The 16,715-nt window shown below is 49.1% G+C and overlaps 1 protein-coding gene across 3 annotated transcripts in view; it reads right to left on the reverse strand.

Annotated features, from left to right (window-relative positions):
* Positions 1–16,715, reverse strand: part of FCHSD2 (FCH and double SH3 domains 2) — a 136,906-nt gene that overhangs the window by 33,545 nt on the left and 86,646 nt on the right. For all 3 annotated transcript variants that reach the window (XM_077298774.1, XM_077298773.1, XM_077298772.1), the window contains exons 5-8: positions 16,158–16,302; positions 14,766–14,899; positions 9,358–9,412; positions 8,395–8,523 (exon numbers count right to left, since the gene is read on the reverse strand). In XM_077298774.1, the coding sequence (XP_077154889.1) occupies positions 8,395–8,523; positions 9,358–9,412; positions 14,766–14,899; positions 16,158–16,302 (463 nt within the window). The remainder of the gene's footprint in view (positions 1–8,394; positions 8,524–9,357; positions 9,413–14,765; positions 14,900–16,157; positions 16,303–16,715) is intronic.

Consider the following 16,715-nt stretch of genomic DNA (forward strand, 5'->3'; position numbering starts at 1 on the left):
GTACCTGGCCTGCCCACAGCTGAGGGTTTGATACAATGTTACAGCGTAGGTAAAATATTTTCATTTTGTTGTTGCGCTCCATTGCTGTCAGTGAATGGAAACCCTGAGAGGCTGGAAACCCTGAGAGGCTGGATACCCCGTCGTGGCCAAGTCCTGCTCACACTGCTGCTCTGAGGTTTATCCTTTATGAGACAAATGTCGGCAGCTCCTTCCAATCGTGATACATTGCAACAAGCCGCAGCGATGGAAGCTCCGGGGCTGGGAATGGAGAGGAGCCTGGTACCCGGCGCTGGCAACGGAGAGGAGCCTGGAACCGGAGCTCCGGGGCTGGGAACGGAGAGGAGCCTGGTACCGGAGCTCTGGGGCTGGGAATGGAGAGGAGCCTGGTACCGGAGCTCTGGGGCTGGGAATGGAGAGGAGCCTGGTACCGGAGCTCTGGGGCTGGGAATGGAGAGGAGCCTGGTACCGGAGCTCTGGGGCTGGGAATGGAGAGGAGCCTGGTACCGGAGCTCTGGGGCTGGGAATGGAGAGGAGCCTGGTACCGGAGCTCTGGGGCTGGGAATGGAGAGGAGCCTGGTACTGGGGCTGGGAATGGAGAGGAGCCTGATACTGGGACTCTGGGGCTGGGAATGGAGAGGAGCCGGGTACTGGAGGTCCAGGGCTGGGAATGGAGAGGAGCCTGGTACCGGAGCTCTGGGGTTGGGAATGGAGAGGAGCCTGGTACCTGGAGCTCTGGGGCTGGGAATGAAGAGGAGCCTGGTACTGGGGCTCTGGGGCTGGGAATGGAGAGGAGCCTGGTACCGGAGCTCTGGGGCTGGGAATGGAGAGGAGCCTGGTACCGGAGCTCTGGGGCTGGGAATGGAGAGGAGCCTGGTACTGGAGGTCCGGGGCTGGGAATGGAGAGGAGCCTGGTACCGGAGCTCTGGGGCTGGGAATGGAGAGGAGCCTGATACTGGGACTCTGGGGCTGGGAATGGAGAGGAGCCGGGTACCGGAGCTCTGGGGCTGGGAATGGAGAGGAGCCTGGTACCGGAGCTCTGGGGCTGGGAATGGAGAGGAGCCTGGTACCGGAGCTCTGGGGCTGAGAATGGAGAGGAGCCTGGTACCGGAGCTCTGGGGCTGGGAATGGAGAGGAGCCTGGTACTGGGGCTGGGAATGGAGAGGAGCCTGATACTGGGACTCTGGGGCTGGGAATGGAGAGGAGCCGGGTACCGGAGCTCTGGGGCTGGGAATGGAGAGGAGCCGGGTACTGGAGGTCCGGGGCTGGGAATGGAGAGGAGCCTGGTACTGGGGCTCTGGGGCTGGGAATGAAGAGGAGCCTGGTACTGGGGCTCTGGGGCTGGGAATGAAGAGGAGCCTGGTACTGGGGCTCTGGGGCTGGGAATGAAGAGGAGCCTGGTACTGGGGCTCTGGGGCTGGGAATGGAGAGGAGCCGGGTACCTGGAGCTCTGGGGCTGGGAATGGAGAGGAGCCTGGTACCGGAGCTCTGGGGCTGGGAATAGAGAGGAGCCTGGTACCGGAGCTCTGGGTCTGGGAATAGAGAGGAGCCTGGTACTGGAGCTCTGGAGCGGGGAACGGAGAGGATCCGGGTACCTGGAGCTTCGTGGCTGTGACCTCGGCTCTTTCACAGATCCATCATCCCACCAGGGACATTACTGCTCTAATCCAGAACGGGGACCTGGTAGCGGAGACGAAAGCTGTAACCAGAGATGACATCAAACACTGGAAGACAACTGGAGGCGGCAGGAGTCACCGCCTCGGACATCTTTTCTAGAGTAGAGGGTTTGTTACAATGAACTGGCTTGAATACTGCATGAGAGCCAGGAATGTTCGGGGCATTTGTGCTGCGGCTCTGACTGATGGATCCACATTTCTAGTTGACTTTTTTTCTTATTTCTTTGCTTGTACAGGGCCATTTATTTCTTCAGCGCTTTACAGACAGCAATAGTTTACAGATCAGGATGACCATTAGGGGGCGCTGATTACATGGTGCTGGGCCCGGGCTGCAGTGTGTGGTACTCACCAGCAGAGGGAGCAGGAGGAATTCTGCACATAATACGGGAGATCAGTACATGGGAATCACTAAGACGGTGGCCAGTGAGGAAGATGGGGGTGAGGATAGAGGGGTGCAGATCCTGTGGAGGAGCACAAGAGCCGCCTACAGGGGACGCGAGAGCTATACAAAACATGTGACGCTTATGGGGTGTAGCGATAGAATCATACAGGTTCATTGTTTTTTGTGATTTGTGTAACCCGGCCACTGTGACATCACCAGTCCTCCGCAGGTAACCAGGCCCCCTCACTGTGACATCACCAACCCTCCACAGATAACCAGGCCCCCCACTGTGACATCACCAGCCCTCCACAGATAACCAGGCCCCCTCACTGTGACATCACCAGCCCTCCGCAGGTAACCAGGCCCCCTCACTGTGACATCACCAGCCCTCCGCAGGTAACCAGGCCCCCTCACTGTGACATCACCATCCCTCCGCAGATAACCAGGCCCCCCCACTGCGACATCACCAGCCCTCCGCAGGTAACCAGGCCCCCTCACTGTGACATCACCATCCCTCCGCAGGTAACCAGGCCCCCTCACTGTGACATCACCAGTCCTCCGCAGGTAACCAGGCCCCCTCACTGTGACATCACCAGTCCTCCGCAGGTAACCAGGCCCCCCCACTGTGACATCAACAGTCCTCCGCAGGTAACCAGGCCCCCCCACTGTGACATCAACAGTCCTCCGCAGGTAACCAGGCCCCCCCACTGTGACATCAACAGTCCTCCGCAGGTAACCAGGCCCCCCCACTGTGACATCAACAGTCCTCCGCAGGTAGACAAGGCCCCCTCACTGTGACATCACCAGTCCTCTGCAGATAACCAGGCCCCCTCACTGTGACATCACCAGTCCTCTGCAGATAACCAGGCCCCCTCACTGTGACATCACCAGTCCTCCGCAGGTAACCAGCCCCCCCCACTGTGACATCACCAGTCCTCTGCAGATAACCAGGCCCCCCCCACTGTGACATCACCAGTCCTCCGCAGGTAACCAGCCCCCCCCCACTGTGACATCACCAGTCCTCTGCAGATAACCAGGCCCCCTCACTGTGACATCACCAGTCCTCCGCAGGTAACCAGGCCCCCTCACTGTGACATCACCAGTCCTCTGCAGATAACCAGGCCCCCTCACTGTGACATCACCAGTCCTCCGCAGGTAACCAGCCCCCCCCACTGTGACATCACCAGTCCTCTGCAGATAACCAGGCCCCCCCCACTGTGACATCACCAGTCCTCCGCAGGTAACCAGCCCCCCCCCACTGTGACATCACCAGTCCTCTGCAGATAACCAGGCCCCCCCACTGTGACATCACCAGTCCTCCGCAGGTAACCAGCCCCCCCCACTGTGACATCACCAGTCCTCCACAGATAACCAGTCCCCCCCACTGTGACATCACCAGCCCTCCACAGATAACCAGGCCCCCTCACTGTGACATCACCAGTCCTCTGCAGGTAACCAGCCCCCCCCCACTGTGACATCACCAGCCCTCCGCAGATAACCAGGCCCCCCCACTGTGACATCACCAGCCCTCCACAGATAACCAGGCCCCCTCACTGTGACATCACCAGCCCTCCGCAGGTAACCAGGCCCCCTCACTGTGACATCACCATCCCTCCGCAGGTAACCAGGCCCCCTCACTGTGACATCACCAGTCCTCCGCAGGTAACCAGGCCCCCTCACTGTGACATCACCAGTCCTCTGCAGATAACCAGGCCCCCTCACTGTGACATCACCAGTCCTCCGCAGGTAACCAGGCCCCCCCACTGTGACATCAACAGTCCTCCGCAGGTAACCAGGCCCCCCCACTGTGACATCAACAGTCCTCCGCAGGTAACCAGGCCCCCCCACTGTGACATCACCAGTCCTCCGCAGGTAACCAGGCCCCCCCCACTGTGACATCAACAGTCCTCCGCAGGTAACCAGGCCCCCTCACTGTGACATCACCAGTCCTCTGCAGATAACCAGGCCCCCTCACTGTGACATCACCAGTCCTCCGCAGGTAACCAGGCCCCCTCACTGTGACATCACCAGTCCTCTGCAGATAACCAGGCCCCCCCACTGTGACATCACCAGTCCTCCGCAGGTAACCAGCCCCCCCCACTGTGACATCACCAGTCCTCCACAGATAACCAGTCCCCCCCACTGTGACATCACCAGCCCTCCGCAGATAACCAGGCCCCCCCACTGTGACATCACCAGCCCTCCACATATAACCAGGCCCCCTCACTGTGACATCACCAGTCCTCTGCAGGTAACCAGCCCCCCCCACTGTGACATCACCAGCCCTCCACAGGTAACCAGCCCCCCCCACTGTGACATCACCAGTCCTCTGCAGATAACCAGGCCCCCTCACTGTGACATCACCAGTCCTCCGCAGGTAACCAGGCCCCCCCACTGTGACATCAACAGTCCTCCGCAGGTAACCAGGCCCCCCCACTGTGACATCAACAGTCCTCCGCAGGTAACCAGGCCCCCCCACTGTGACATCACCAGTCCTCCGCAGGTAACCAGGCCCCCCCACTGTGACATCAACAGTCCTCCGCAGGTAACCAGGCCCCCTCACTGTGACATCACCAGTCCTCTGCAGATAACCAGGCCCCCTCACTGTGACATCACCAGTCCTCCGCAGGTAACCAGGCCCCCTCACTGTGACATCACCAGTCCTCTGCAGATAACCAGGCCCCCTCACTGTGACATCACCAGTCCTCCGCAGGTAACCAGCCCCCCCCCACTGTGACATCACCAGTCCTCTGCAGATAACCAGGCCCCCCCACTGTGACATCACCAGTCCTCCGCAGGTAACCAGCCCCCCCCACTGTGACATCACCAGTCCTCCACAGATAACCAGTCCCCCCCACTGTGACATCACCAGCCCTCCGCAGATAACCAGGCCCCCCCACTGTGACATCACCAGCCCTCCACATATAACCAGGCCCCCTCACTGTGACATCACCAGTCCTCTGCAGGTAACCAGCCCCCCCCACTGTGACATCACCAGCCCTCCACAGGTAACCAGCCCCCCCCACTGTGACATCACCAGTCCTCCACAGATAACCAGTCCCCCCCACTGTGACATCACCAGCCCTCCGCAGATAACCAGGCCCCCCCACTGTGACATCACCAGCCCTCCACATATAACCAGGCCCCCTCACTGTGACATCACCAGTCCTCTGCAGGTAACCAGCCCCCCCCACTGTGACATCACCAGCCCTCCACAGATAACCAGGCCCCCTCACTGTGACATCACCAGCCCTCCACAGATAACCAGGCCCCCCCACTGTGACATCACCTTCCCTCCACAGGTAACCAGCACCCCCCACTGTGACATCACCAGCCCTCTGCAGATAACCAGGCCCCCTCACTGTGACATCACCAACCCTCCACAGATAACCAGGCCCCCTCACTGTGACATCACCAGCCCTCAGCAGGTAACCAGGCCCCCCCACTGTGACATCACCAGTCCTCTGCAGGTAACCAGGCCCCCCCACTGTGACATCACCAGCCCTCCGCAGATAACCAGGCCCCCCCACTGTGACATCACCAGCCCTCCACATATAACCAGGCCCCCTCACTGTGACATCACCAGTCCTCTGCAGGTAACCAGCCCCCCCCACTGTGACATCACCAGCCCTCCACAGATAACCAGGCCCCCTCACTGTGACATCACCAGCCCTCCACAGATAACCAGGCCCCCCCACTGTGACATCACCTTCCCTCCACAGGTAACCAGCACCCCCCACTGTGACATCACCAGCCCTCTGCAGATAACCAGGCCCCCTCACTGTGACATCACCAACCCTCCACAGATAACCAGGCCCCCTCACTGTGACATCACCAGCCCTCAGCAGGTAACCAGGCCCCCCCACTGTGACATCACCAGTCCTCTGCAGGTAACCAGGCCCCCCCACTGTGACATCACCAGTCCTCCGCAGGTAACCTGCACCCCCCACTGTGACATCACCAGTCCTCCGCAGGTAACCTGCACCCCCCACTGTGACATCACCAGCCCTCTGCAGATAACCAGACCCCCTCACTGTGACATCACCAGCCCTCCACAGATAACCAGGCCCCCTCACTGTGACATCACCAGCCCTCCGCAGGTAACCAGGCCCCCTCACTGTGACATCACCATCCCTCCGCAGGTAACCAGGCCCCCCCACTGTGACATCACCAGACCTCCACAGATAACCAGGCCCCCCCACGTGACGTCACCAGCCCCCCCCCCCCTACCCCCCCAATAGCCATATTTCACGATGTATCAGCAGTTACAATGTATCAGTCTGGGCTCCGGCCAGTCGCCTGCACTGGGTACAATAATTATGTTATTTCTCATGAAGGTTCCAGTTTACTGACCGCAAGCAGAGATCTTAAAGTGAACAACAGAAACAAAAAGTATATTAGAATTTTCATTTTACAACTTCCGTAAATTGGACACCCCCTTTAATGGCTCATGTGCTGCACCAGGGTGGTATATGTAGACATCGGTCTCACCAGCCGCGGCGGGCACAGGAAGCAGGTGGGGAACAGGAAAGGAAGGGAGAGACCGCCAGAACCTAGAGACCCCATAAATCTGTAATCTGTTCATCTTGTCTGACCGTTCCAGACAATGAAAACCAAACCCAAACAATCCTCCAGCGACAATGACTCACGGCCAGCGCCAGCAACACCCCGGGACGTCCAGCAAAAAAAGCACATTTCCTCCAAAATTCCCTTTCTGGGAAAGCTGGGTAACTGGGACATACAATAGCAGCCATATTGGTTGTCACTCCCAGAGACACGTGAGTGAGAAAAGGATGAAGGGAAGAGGTCATCAAGTATGGCACTGGGGCAAACGGCGCACATGCAGGGCGCTGGGGCAAACGGTGCACATGCAGCGCACTGGGGCAAACGGCGCACATGCAGCGCACTGGGGCAAACGGCGCACATGCAGCGCACTGGGGCAAACGGCGCACATGCAGCGCACTGGGGCAAACGGCGCACATGCAGCGCACTGGGGCAAACGGCGCACATGCAGCGCACTGGGGCAAACGGCGCACATGCAGCGCACTGGGGCAAACGGCGCACATGCAGCGCACTGGGGCAAACGGCGCACATGCAGCGCACTGGGGCAAACGGCGCACATGCAACACGCTGGGGGAAAGTCGCCCACTGGTGTCCAGACACTGTGGTGCTTCACCAAATTCATCTAATCCAGGACTAATCTGTTCTTTTCCTGGAAACCAGCAAAAAAAGGTCCAGGTGTCCTCCAGCCACCCAGACCTGAGACTTGCATCATCAGTTTTATCTTTCTTCTACTCCAGTCACATCCAAATCTGCACATCACCATTCCACTGCCGGATTCCTGAACCTCAGTGGCTCTGAAGATGCCAAAACCAATAGAGACTAAGGCTCCCAATAGCCAAGAGCCATCAGTAAACCAATAAAAGGCAGTGCAGCTTTGGGGGTAACCAGAGTACGAGAGCTCAGTCCTCATGATATTATAAGTATTAGAGTATTTAGGGATGACCCTTTTAATACTGGCGATGTATCCCTGTGCTGACGGCCTGCTGAGATTGCATGTGCATGCAGCAAATAGCAGAGCTGCAGTGTAAAGTATGAGACAGGGATAAACATGAACCCGATCTCTGATGAGACAGGACCTCAGACTACTCTATACTCCTGCAGAAAACGCAGCGAAGCTCGAATCCCTGATCATAGCCGTGATCATATGGAGCAGCGCTGCAGTGTAAAGCATTAGAAAGGGATAAAGGAATGGCCTGACCCTGGAATGAGACTAGAGGCAGATTTCAGACTCCCATAGACTCCCACAGACAATGGAGCTGGGCTGGAGTCACTGATTACAACCGTGTTCACATGGAGCAGAGCTGAAGTGTAAAGCAAGGAGGATGCACAAAGCAAACACCGACTATGTAGAATGAATGTTTGGGCCAGTTTCGGTCACGTGCCCACCCCGCGGCACATCCAGACGGGACGCCCGCACATTCCTGGCCGATATTAGAACAATACTAGAATGACATCAGACTCCGACCCTCCAAGTACAAAGGACGGAGGAAGTCGGATCAGACGGCGGCATAAACACGTTCACCGGCCAGTCACTGCAAGAAGCAAAGACATGCCACCGCAGACCACCCTGTGCCTCTGACATAGGACCCCCGCTGCGCCCCCTCCGAAATATCCTCAGTCCTCGCCCGGATTTTGTAAATGCAGAGCCCCATATAAGATTAATTGTGGTGAATGGGACCCACCCAGTAGTACGGCAGGACCACCAGTGCGGCCAGTCTCTGCATGGTGCCCATTGTCCGACATCCAGTCCCGCGCCCTCTATAACGCCCGGCTTACCTTCATGGCATTGGCCAGGTCTGTCTGGTAATACCGGTCCTGATGGGCATTGGCAGCTGCCAGGGTGAGGAGATAATCGTTCCGGGCGTGCGTGGCTTTGGCGTTACATTCCTGTCTCCGAGCTTTTAACTGGAAGAAGAATAAGAAGGTTTATTTCTATAGCGCCGACATATACCGCAGCACTGTACATTTAGAGAAGAAGTTGTGGACTTGTAAGAGTTACATGACTAACTCCGTCTCCGTTCACTTCCATGGGAGTGTTACAGCTGCATCACTGCAGGGTCAGGGAGAAGGTGAGGGGTTCGGGGTTAGAGCTAGTGATAAGAGGTTGGGGTTAGGAGATTAGAGAGCAATGGTTCGGGCCAAGGGTAGGAGTCCTGGGTTAGTGTTAAGAGGTCATGGTAAGGTTAGGAGGTAAGGGGATCAGGGTTAAAGTTAGGGCGTCAGAATTAAGGTTAGAAGTTCTTGGACGGGGTAAGTTGAGGTTAGGAGGTCTGAGTTAGGATATCACAGTTAGGAGGTTAGGGTTAAAAGACGACTGGGTAAGGGTAGGAATTTAGGATTTGGGTTCAAGGGTATCAGGGTTAGGGTTACATCTAGGTCATCAGAATTAAGGTTAGGAATTCAGGGTTAGGGTTAAGGTTAGGAGGTCCAGGTGAGGATATCAGGGTTAGGAGGTTAGGGTTAAAAGGACAGGGTAAGGTTAGGGGGTCAAGGTTAGGGTTAAGGTGTCAGGGTGGCACGGTTAGGTTTAACGTTTAGGTCCAGGTTTGGATATCAGGGTTAGGAGGTTAGAGTTAAAGGACGGGAAAGTGTAAGGTTGGGAATGTAGGTTTGGATTCAAGTGTACCAAAAAAAGTTTCATCTCCGTTCACATCTAAAGCAAAATTTCAGGCTGGAGAAAAAAATGAATTTTAAATGCAGCTCTGGATGTGAATGGAGAAGAGACCTGGAATCGCTCACCTTCACATTTGCCTTCTGTAAACTTATCCTGGACTGGAACAAGCTGAGCTTAGATCTGCGGAGACCAGAAGAAGAATAACACATTGTGAGTACAGCAGCGACACGCGCGGCTCGGTGTATTGTATGTGCATTACTTTTACTGGAGAAATCAAAATCTGCGTCTACTTGGACACAGTCAGCGAGCAGGACCGCAGCTGATCTGGGATCTTAGATTATAAAGTGATGTCCAGGAAAACCTGGCGCATTAATAAAACATCAACCTAAGAACTGCGGAATATGGCCATGGCTTCAATTCTTAACCATCTCCAAGACCTCCGCTTCCTGTCAGCAAATAAGAACATTCTTGCAGAGGATGAAAACCTGGCCAGAAACCTTTCTCACAGCTGAGGGTTTGTTACAATTCTACCCGGGCTACACAATCAGCAGCAAACTGATACATTGTAGCCGACGTCAGATTGGATACAATTGTAGGAAACTTCCTGTGCGCAGTATGGGGGGCGTCTATGGGGGGTATCAGCAAAAATGACAGAAGCAAGAACGTTGCCTTCACTGACAGCAATCAGAGATCTGGAAAATAAAAAAAGACACACATTAAATGAAGTCACGATAATTGGGTTAGGATAATTATTCATTATTTTTGGGTTCAATCTGTCAACAGCAACTTGCTGACGGTTTCCATTTTTTATTCTGCATAGTGCACACGTGAAAACGACTACAATGAAGACGAGTAAAGAGATATTCTCAGAAAATAAACGCCATGATTCTTCCGTATAGCGAGGCATCTCACTCTGCAGCCTCCGGATAATGGGTGGGGGGGGGGAGAGATGTTCCCAATACATGACCCCCACCATAGGGCCGTGTATGTATGTATGTATGTATGTATGTATGTATATATATATATATATATATATATATATATATATATATATATATATATATATATATATATATATATATATATATATATATATATATATATATATATATATATATAGGCCCGGCACAATATAGACGTAGAGATTGGAGCTAATCCTCTCCCATCTTGGATCGGAGACACTAATCCTGAGCGGGTTCAGATCAGAGCGATTATAATCCTACAGCGGCTGCATTCCACAGTCACCATGCGGGGGGCCGACGTTCGCATCCTACTAATCCAAAGAACGTGAGTGACGTCAGCTCATTACTACAAATGCAAAGAAAAAAAAAAAACTATACGGAAAAGCGATGACCCCTCGCAATGGCAACTTTTACTCCCCGCTTTTCCCTGCTTTCTCCACTAGATGGTGATAGTGAGATGGTTTTCTTTCTTATGGAGCCAATTTACATATTTTTTTCCCATAAAGCATTGCCTATAAACTGCAGCACTCATCCATCCTGGGCTTCCTGGTTCATGAACATAATCCCAGAATTACAGAGAAGACTGACACTAAAGAGTAAAAAAGTTGCAGATTCATTGGACGTTCAGAGCTTGTGCAAAGCTGGATGACAACCCTCAACATGCTATCTATGCAGGGGAAGGGGACCATCAAAGGGTGGATATAAAGTGTACGCAGGGTAGTTCAAGGGGGAAAAAAAAGACAACACAATGTCAATTGCCAAAATATCACAAGAAAAAAAAAATTCTACAGCTGATAAACCTGCTTGCTGGTGGTGAATGGAAACAAGAACAGCCATCTTCACTTAGTCCAGCTCACACAGCTGAACTTTGCTACAATGTATCAGTTCAGAGACCGGGACATTCTGCTCCTAGAGAGTCTTTATTGCAAAGAATTACCTAAACTGATACACTGTAACAAAGCCATCAGCTGTTATAAGAAGGGAAAGCAAAAAAAACCTATGTATCTAAAGCAAGCAGAGATCGTGAAAGTGATTGATAACAGAAATGTTCTCAGATTTGCCTTTACTTCCATAAAGATGGACATTCCCTTTAAGACTCAGAAGCCAACATAGCACCAGGTCAGAAGCACAAAACTCAGCCTGGTAAATTAAGGGTTAAATTGTATCAATTTATCAGAGCCACCTAACAACCACAGACGCCTGCAGTGAAGGGCGACAGGACGGGCGGACGCCATTTTTGCAGCAAAGTGAAAGAAACGTGGCTCTGGGACATTGTGGGGCATAAAAAGTGTCACCTTCACAATCCGAGCGACAACGCGATGAGTGACAAACTCGTTATACAACATTGTGTCAGACGTGGCGGTTACCACGACAACCGAAAAACTAAACGTTCTATTAAATGTCGACTGCTGTCACCACCGGTATTAAATGTCTAATGGAGCGAAAAATCTCCACCAATAACAAAAAAGTCATTCAGTAAAGTCCGCCGTATAAAAAATCTAAAATATGAAAGATCTAATATTATAGCGGTCAAGAAAAAGACGAGTCACAGGTCCGACCAACAAAAATTGTCCCACTGCCGCCATCATAACTACAGTGCAAGATGAAGAAGTCAAAATTTTATCACCATGAAAACAGAAACAGATACCTATATACAAAAACTATAATACTGCTCCTATGTACAAGAATATAACTACTATAATACTGCTCCTATGTACAAGAATATAACTACTATAATACTGTCCCCTATGTACAAGAATATAACTACTATAATACTGCCCCCTATGTACAAGAATATAACTACTATAATACTGCCCCTATATACAAGAATATAACTACTATAATACTGCCCCTATGTACAAGAATATAACTACTATAATACTGCCCCTATGTACAAGAATATAACTACTATAATACTGCCCCTATGTACAAGAATATAACTACTATAATACTGCCCCTATGTACAAGAATATAACTACTATAATAATGCCCCTTATGTACAAGAATATAACTACTATAATACTGCTCCTATGTACAAGAATATAACTACTATAATACTGCTCCTATGTACAAGAATATAACTACTATAATACTGCCCCTATGTACAAGAATATAACTACTATAATACTGCCCCTATGTACAAGAATATAACTACTATAATACTGCCCCTATGTACAAGAATATAACTACTATAATACTGCCCCTATGTACAAGAATATAACTACTATAATACTGCTCCTATGTACAAGAATATAACTACTATAATACTGCCCCTATGTGCAAGAATATAACTACTATAATACTGCTCCTATGTACAAGAATATAACTACTATAATACTGCTCCTATGTACAAGAATATAACTACTATAATACTGCCCCTATGTGCAAGAATATAACTACTATAATACTGCTCCTATGTACAAGAATATAACTACTATAATACTGTCCCTAGGTACAAGAATATAACTACTATAATACTGTCCCTAGGTACAAGAATATAACTACTATAATACTGCCCTATGTACAAGAATATAACTACTATAATACTGCTCCTATGTACAAGAATATAACTACTATAATACTGCTCCTATGTACAAGAATATAACTACTATAATACTGCCCCTATGTACAAGAATATAACTACTATAATACTGCTCCTATGTACAAGAATATAACTACTATAATACTGCTCCTATGTACAAGAATATAACTACTATAATACTGCTCCTATGTACAAGAATATAACTACTATAATACTGCTCCTATGTACAAGAATATAACTACTATAATACTGCTCCTATGTACAAGAATATAACTACTATAATACTGCCCCTATGTACAAGAATATAACTACTATAATACTGCCCCTATGTACAAGAATATAACTACTATAATACTGCCCTTATGTACAAGAATATAACTACTATAATACTGCTCCTATGTACAAGAATATAACTACTATAATACTGCTCCTATGTACAAGAATATAACTACTATAATACTGCCCTTATGTACAAGAATATAACTACTATAATACTGCTCCTATGTACAAGAATATAACTACTATAATACTGCCCTTATGTACAAGAATATAACTACTATAATACTGCTCCTATGTACAAGAATATAACTACTATAATACTGCCCTTATGTACAAGAATATAACTACTATAATACTGCCCCTATGTACAAGAATATAACTACTATAATACTGCCCCTATGTACAAGAATATAACTACTATAATACTGCTCCTATGTACAAGAATATAACTACTATAATACTGCCCCTATGTGCAAGAATATAACTACTATAATACTGCTCCTATGTACAAGAATATAACTACTATAATACTGCTCCTATGTACAAGAATATAACTACTATAATACTGCCCCTATGTGCAAGAATATAACTACTATAATACTGCTCCTATGTACAAGAATATAACTACTATAATACTGTCCCTAGGTACAAGAATATAACTACTATAATACTGTCCCTAGGTACAAGAATATAACTACTATAATACTGCCCTATGTACAAGAATATAACTACTATAATACTGCTCCTATGTACAAGAATATAACTACTATAATACTGCTCCTATGTACAAGAATATAACTACTATAATACTGCCCCTATGTACAAGAATATAACTACTATAATACTGCTCCTATGTACAAGAATATAACTACTATAATACTGCTCCTATGTACAAGAATATAACTACTATAATACTGCTCCTATGTACAAGAATATAACTACTATAATACTGCTCCTATGTACAAGAATATAACTACTATAATACTGCTCCTATGTACAAGAATATAACTACTATAATACTGCCCCTATGTACAAGAATATAACTACTATAATACTGCCCCTATGTACAAGAATATAACTACTATAATACTGCCCTTATGTACAAGAATATAACTACTATAATACTGCTCCTATGTACAAGAATATAACTACTATAATACTGCTCCTATGTACAAGAATATAACTACTATAATACTGCCCTTATGTACAAGAATATAACTACTATAATACTGCTCCTATGTACAAGAATATAACTACTATAATACTGCCCTTATGTACAAGAATATAACTACTATAATACTGCCCTTATGTACAAGAATATAACTACTATAATACTGCCCCTATGTATAGGAATATAACACTACAATTCCTCCAGCATTAACTCTCCCTTTCGCTATTGCTGGACTCTGGTCTCCTGCAGTGCATTGCGTAGTGCAGGGTTTCCACCTTTTGGTGGCGCTGTGGTATGAACACTGTGTTATGAGCACTTGTGCTCTGCTGCGCGTCCTGGCTGTGCGGCTGATGCAGGCCACTGCTGATGGTGGTGTCGGACCCCCTGTATATCTCCCTAGCTGTGCTGTACAGAGCTCTCCAGGATCTGGGGTCGGGTAGACGGAGCTGGAGAGGATCCAGTTTGTGCTCGGTCGCAGCTTTTCCTTCCGCCGCTCAGTCGCAGCCAAGTGCTGCCCTCAATGACTGATTGTGAAGTGTCGGCATCTCCAGCTAATAACACTGGACACCAGGAACTCACTTGGCATCGATGTCGGCTTTTTCTCTCATTCCATGAGCCATCTGCTCGGCCTCATAGTACTTCTTTTTGGCCTTGGCTAAATCCTTCACTGTCTCCTGGAGTTCCGTCTGGATCTTGGTCAGCTGGTCCACACACTGCAAGACAAAAGAATTCCCATCATCAGAGCCCACGAACCAAAATATTATGCCTGGAGAAAGGGAACTGGAGAACATTTCAGATAGGACTCAGCCAGCAGAATAGTGAGTGCAGCTCTGGGGTATAATACAGGAGGTAACTCAGGGTCAGTAATGTAATGTATGTACACAGTGACTGCACCAGCAGAATAGTGAGTGCAGCTCTGGAGTATAATACAGGATGTAAATCAGGATCAGTAATACAATGTATGTACACAGTGACTGCACCAGCAGAATAGTGAGTGCAGCTCTGGGGTATAATACAGGATGTAACTCAGGGTCAGTAATGTAATGTATGTACACAGTGACTGCACCAGCAGAATAGTGAGTGCAGCTCTGGAGTATAATACAGGATGTAACTCAGGATCAGAAATGTAATGTATATACACAGTGACTGCACCAGCATAATAGTGAGTGCAGCTCTGGGGTATAATACAGGAGGTAACTCAGGATCAGTAATGTAATGTATGTACACAGTGACTGCACCAGCAGAATAGTGAGTGCAGCTCTGGAGTATAATACAGGATGTAAATCAGGATCAGTAATACAATGTATGTACACAGTGACTGCACCAGCAGAATAGTGAGTGCAGCTCTGGGGTATAATACAGGATGTAACTCAGGGTCAGTAATGTAATGTATGTACACAGTGACTGCACCAGCAGAATAGTGAGTGCAGCTCTGGAGTATAATACAGGATGTAACTCAGGATCAGTAATGTAATATATGTACACAGTGACTGCACCAGCAGAATAGTGAGTGCAGCTCTGGGGTATAATAGAGGATGTAACTCAGGATCAGTAATGTAATGTATGTACACAGTGACTGCACCAGCAGAATAGTGAGTGCAGCTCTGGAGTATAATACAGGATGTAACTCAGGATCAGTAATGTAATGTATATACACAGTGACTGCACCAGCAGAATAGTGAGTGCAGCTCTGGGGTATAATACAGGAGGTAACTCAGGATCAGTAATGTAATGTATGTACACAGTGACTGCACCAGCAGAATAGTGAGTGCAGCTCAGGGGTATAATACAGGATATAACTCAGGATCAGTAATGTAATGTATGTACACAGTGACTGCACCAGCAGAATAGTGAGTGCAGCTCTGGAGTATAATACAGGATGTAACTCAGGATCAGTAATGTAATGTATGAACACAGTGACTGCACCAGCAGAATAGTGAGTGCAGCTCTGGAGCATATAGGATGACGTACCTTTTTCAGCTGCTGTTCCTTGTACAGTTTCACCGTCCTGGCCGGCTCGGAGATCAGGTTCCTATAGTTTTCGCAGATGTTGATCCGGGATTGTGCCACTTGTATCGTCCCTTCTAGGTAGGATTTCCATACTGTATAGATGTTCCTGCAGAGGAGACAGAGTTGAGCTCCCATCAGACATTTTCTTTGCATTCTGCTGTAGATGGTCATCGTGCCCATCGATGTGTGGCGCTGGCACCAGGTCAGGACGAAACTTCTATACACTGGATTTGATGTTATCATTCACTGACAGCAGAGACGCGAACGTGAAGAGAAGTAAAAAGTAAATTGGAAATTTGCAGAACTTTCCATTAAATAAAAAAGGATTGTATAAGATTAACGATTACTAGAAGCGATCCAAGAAAGGACAGCGGGCGGACCGGCGCCCGAGACTCAGTGATATGGGTGGGGGGTCTGCTCCGGTCCCACTGGAGGGAAATTTTACCCAAAATTAGTGATAAATGTACCAGTCTCCATCAGAGAACGGTGTGAGGACACACAAAGCATGGCAGCCATGTC

The sequence above is a fragment of the Ranitomeya variabilis genome, chromosome 3 (assembly GCF_051348905.1).
Source record: "Ranitomeya variabilis isolate aRanVar5 chromosome 3, aRanVar5.hap1, whole genome shotgun sequence".
NCBI classification, from domain to species: Eukaryota; Metazoa; Chordata; class Amphibia; order Anura; family Dendrobatidae; genus Ranitomeya; species Ranitomeya variabilis.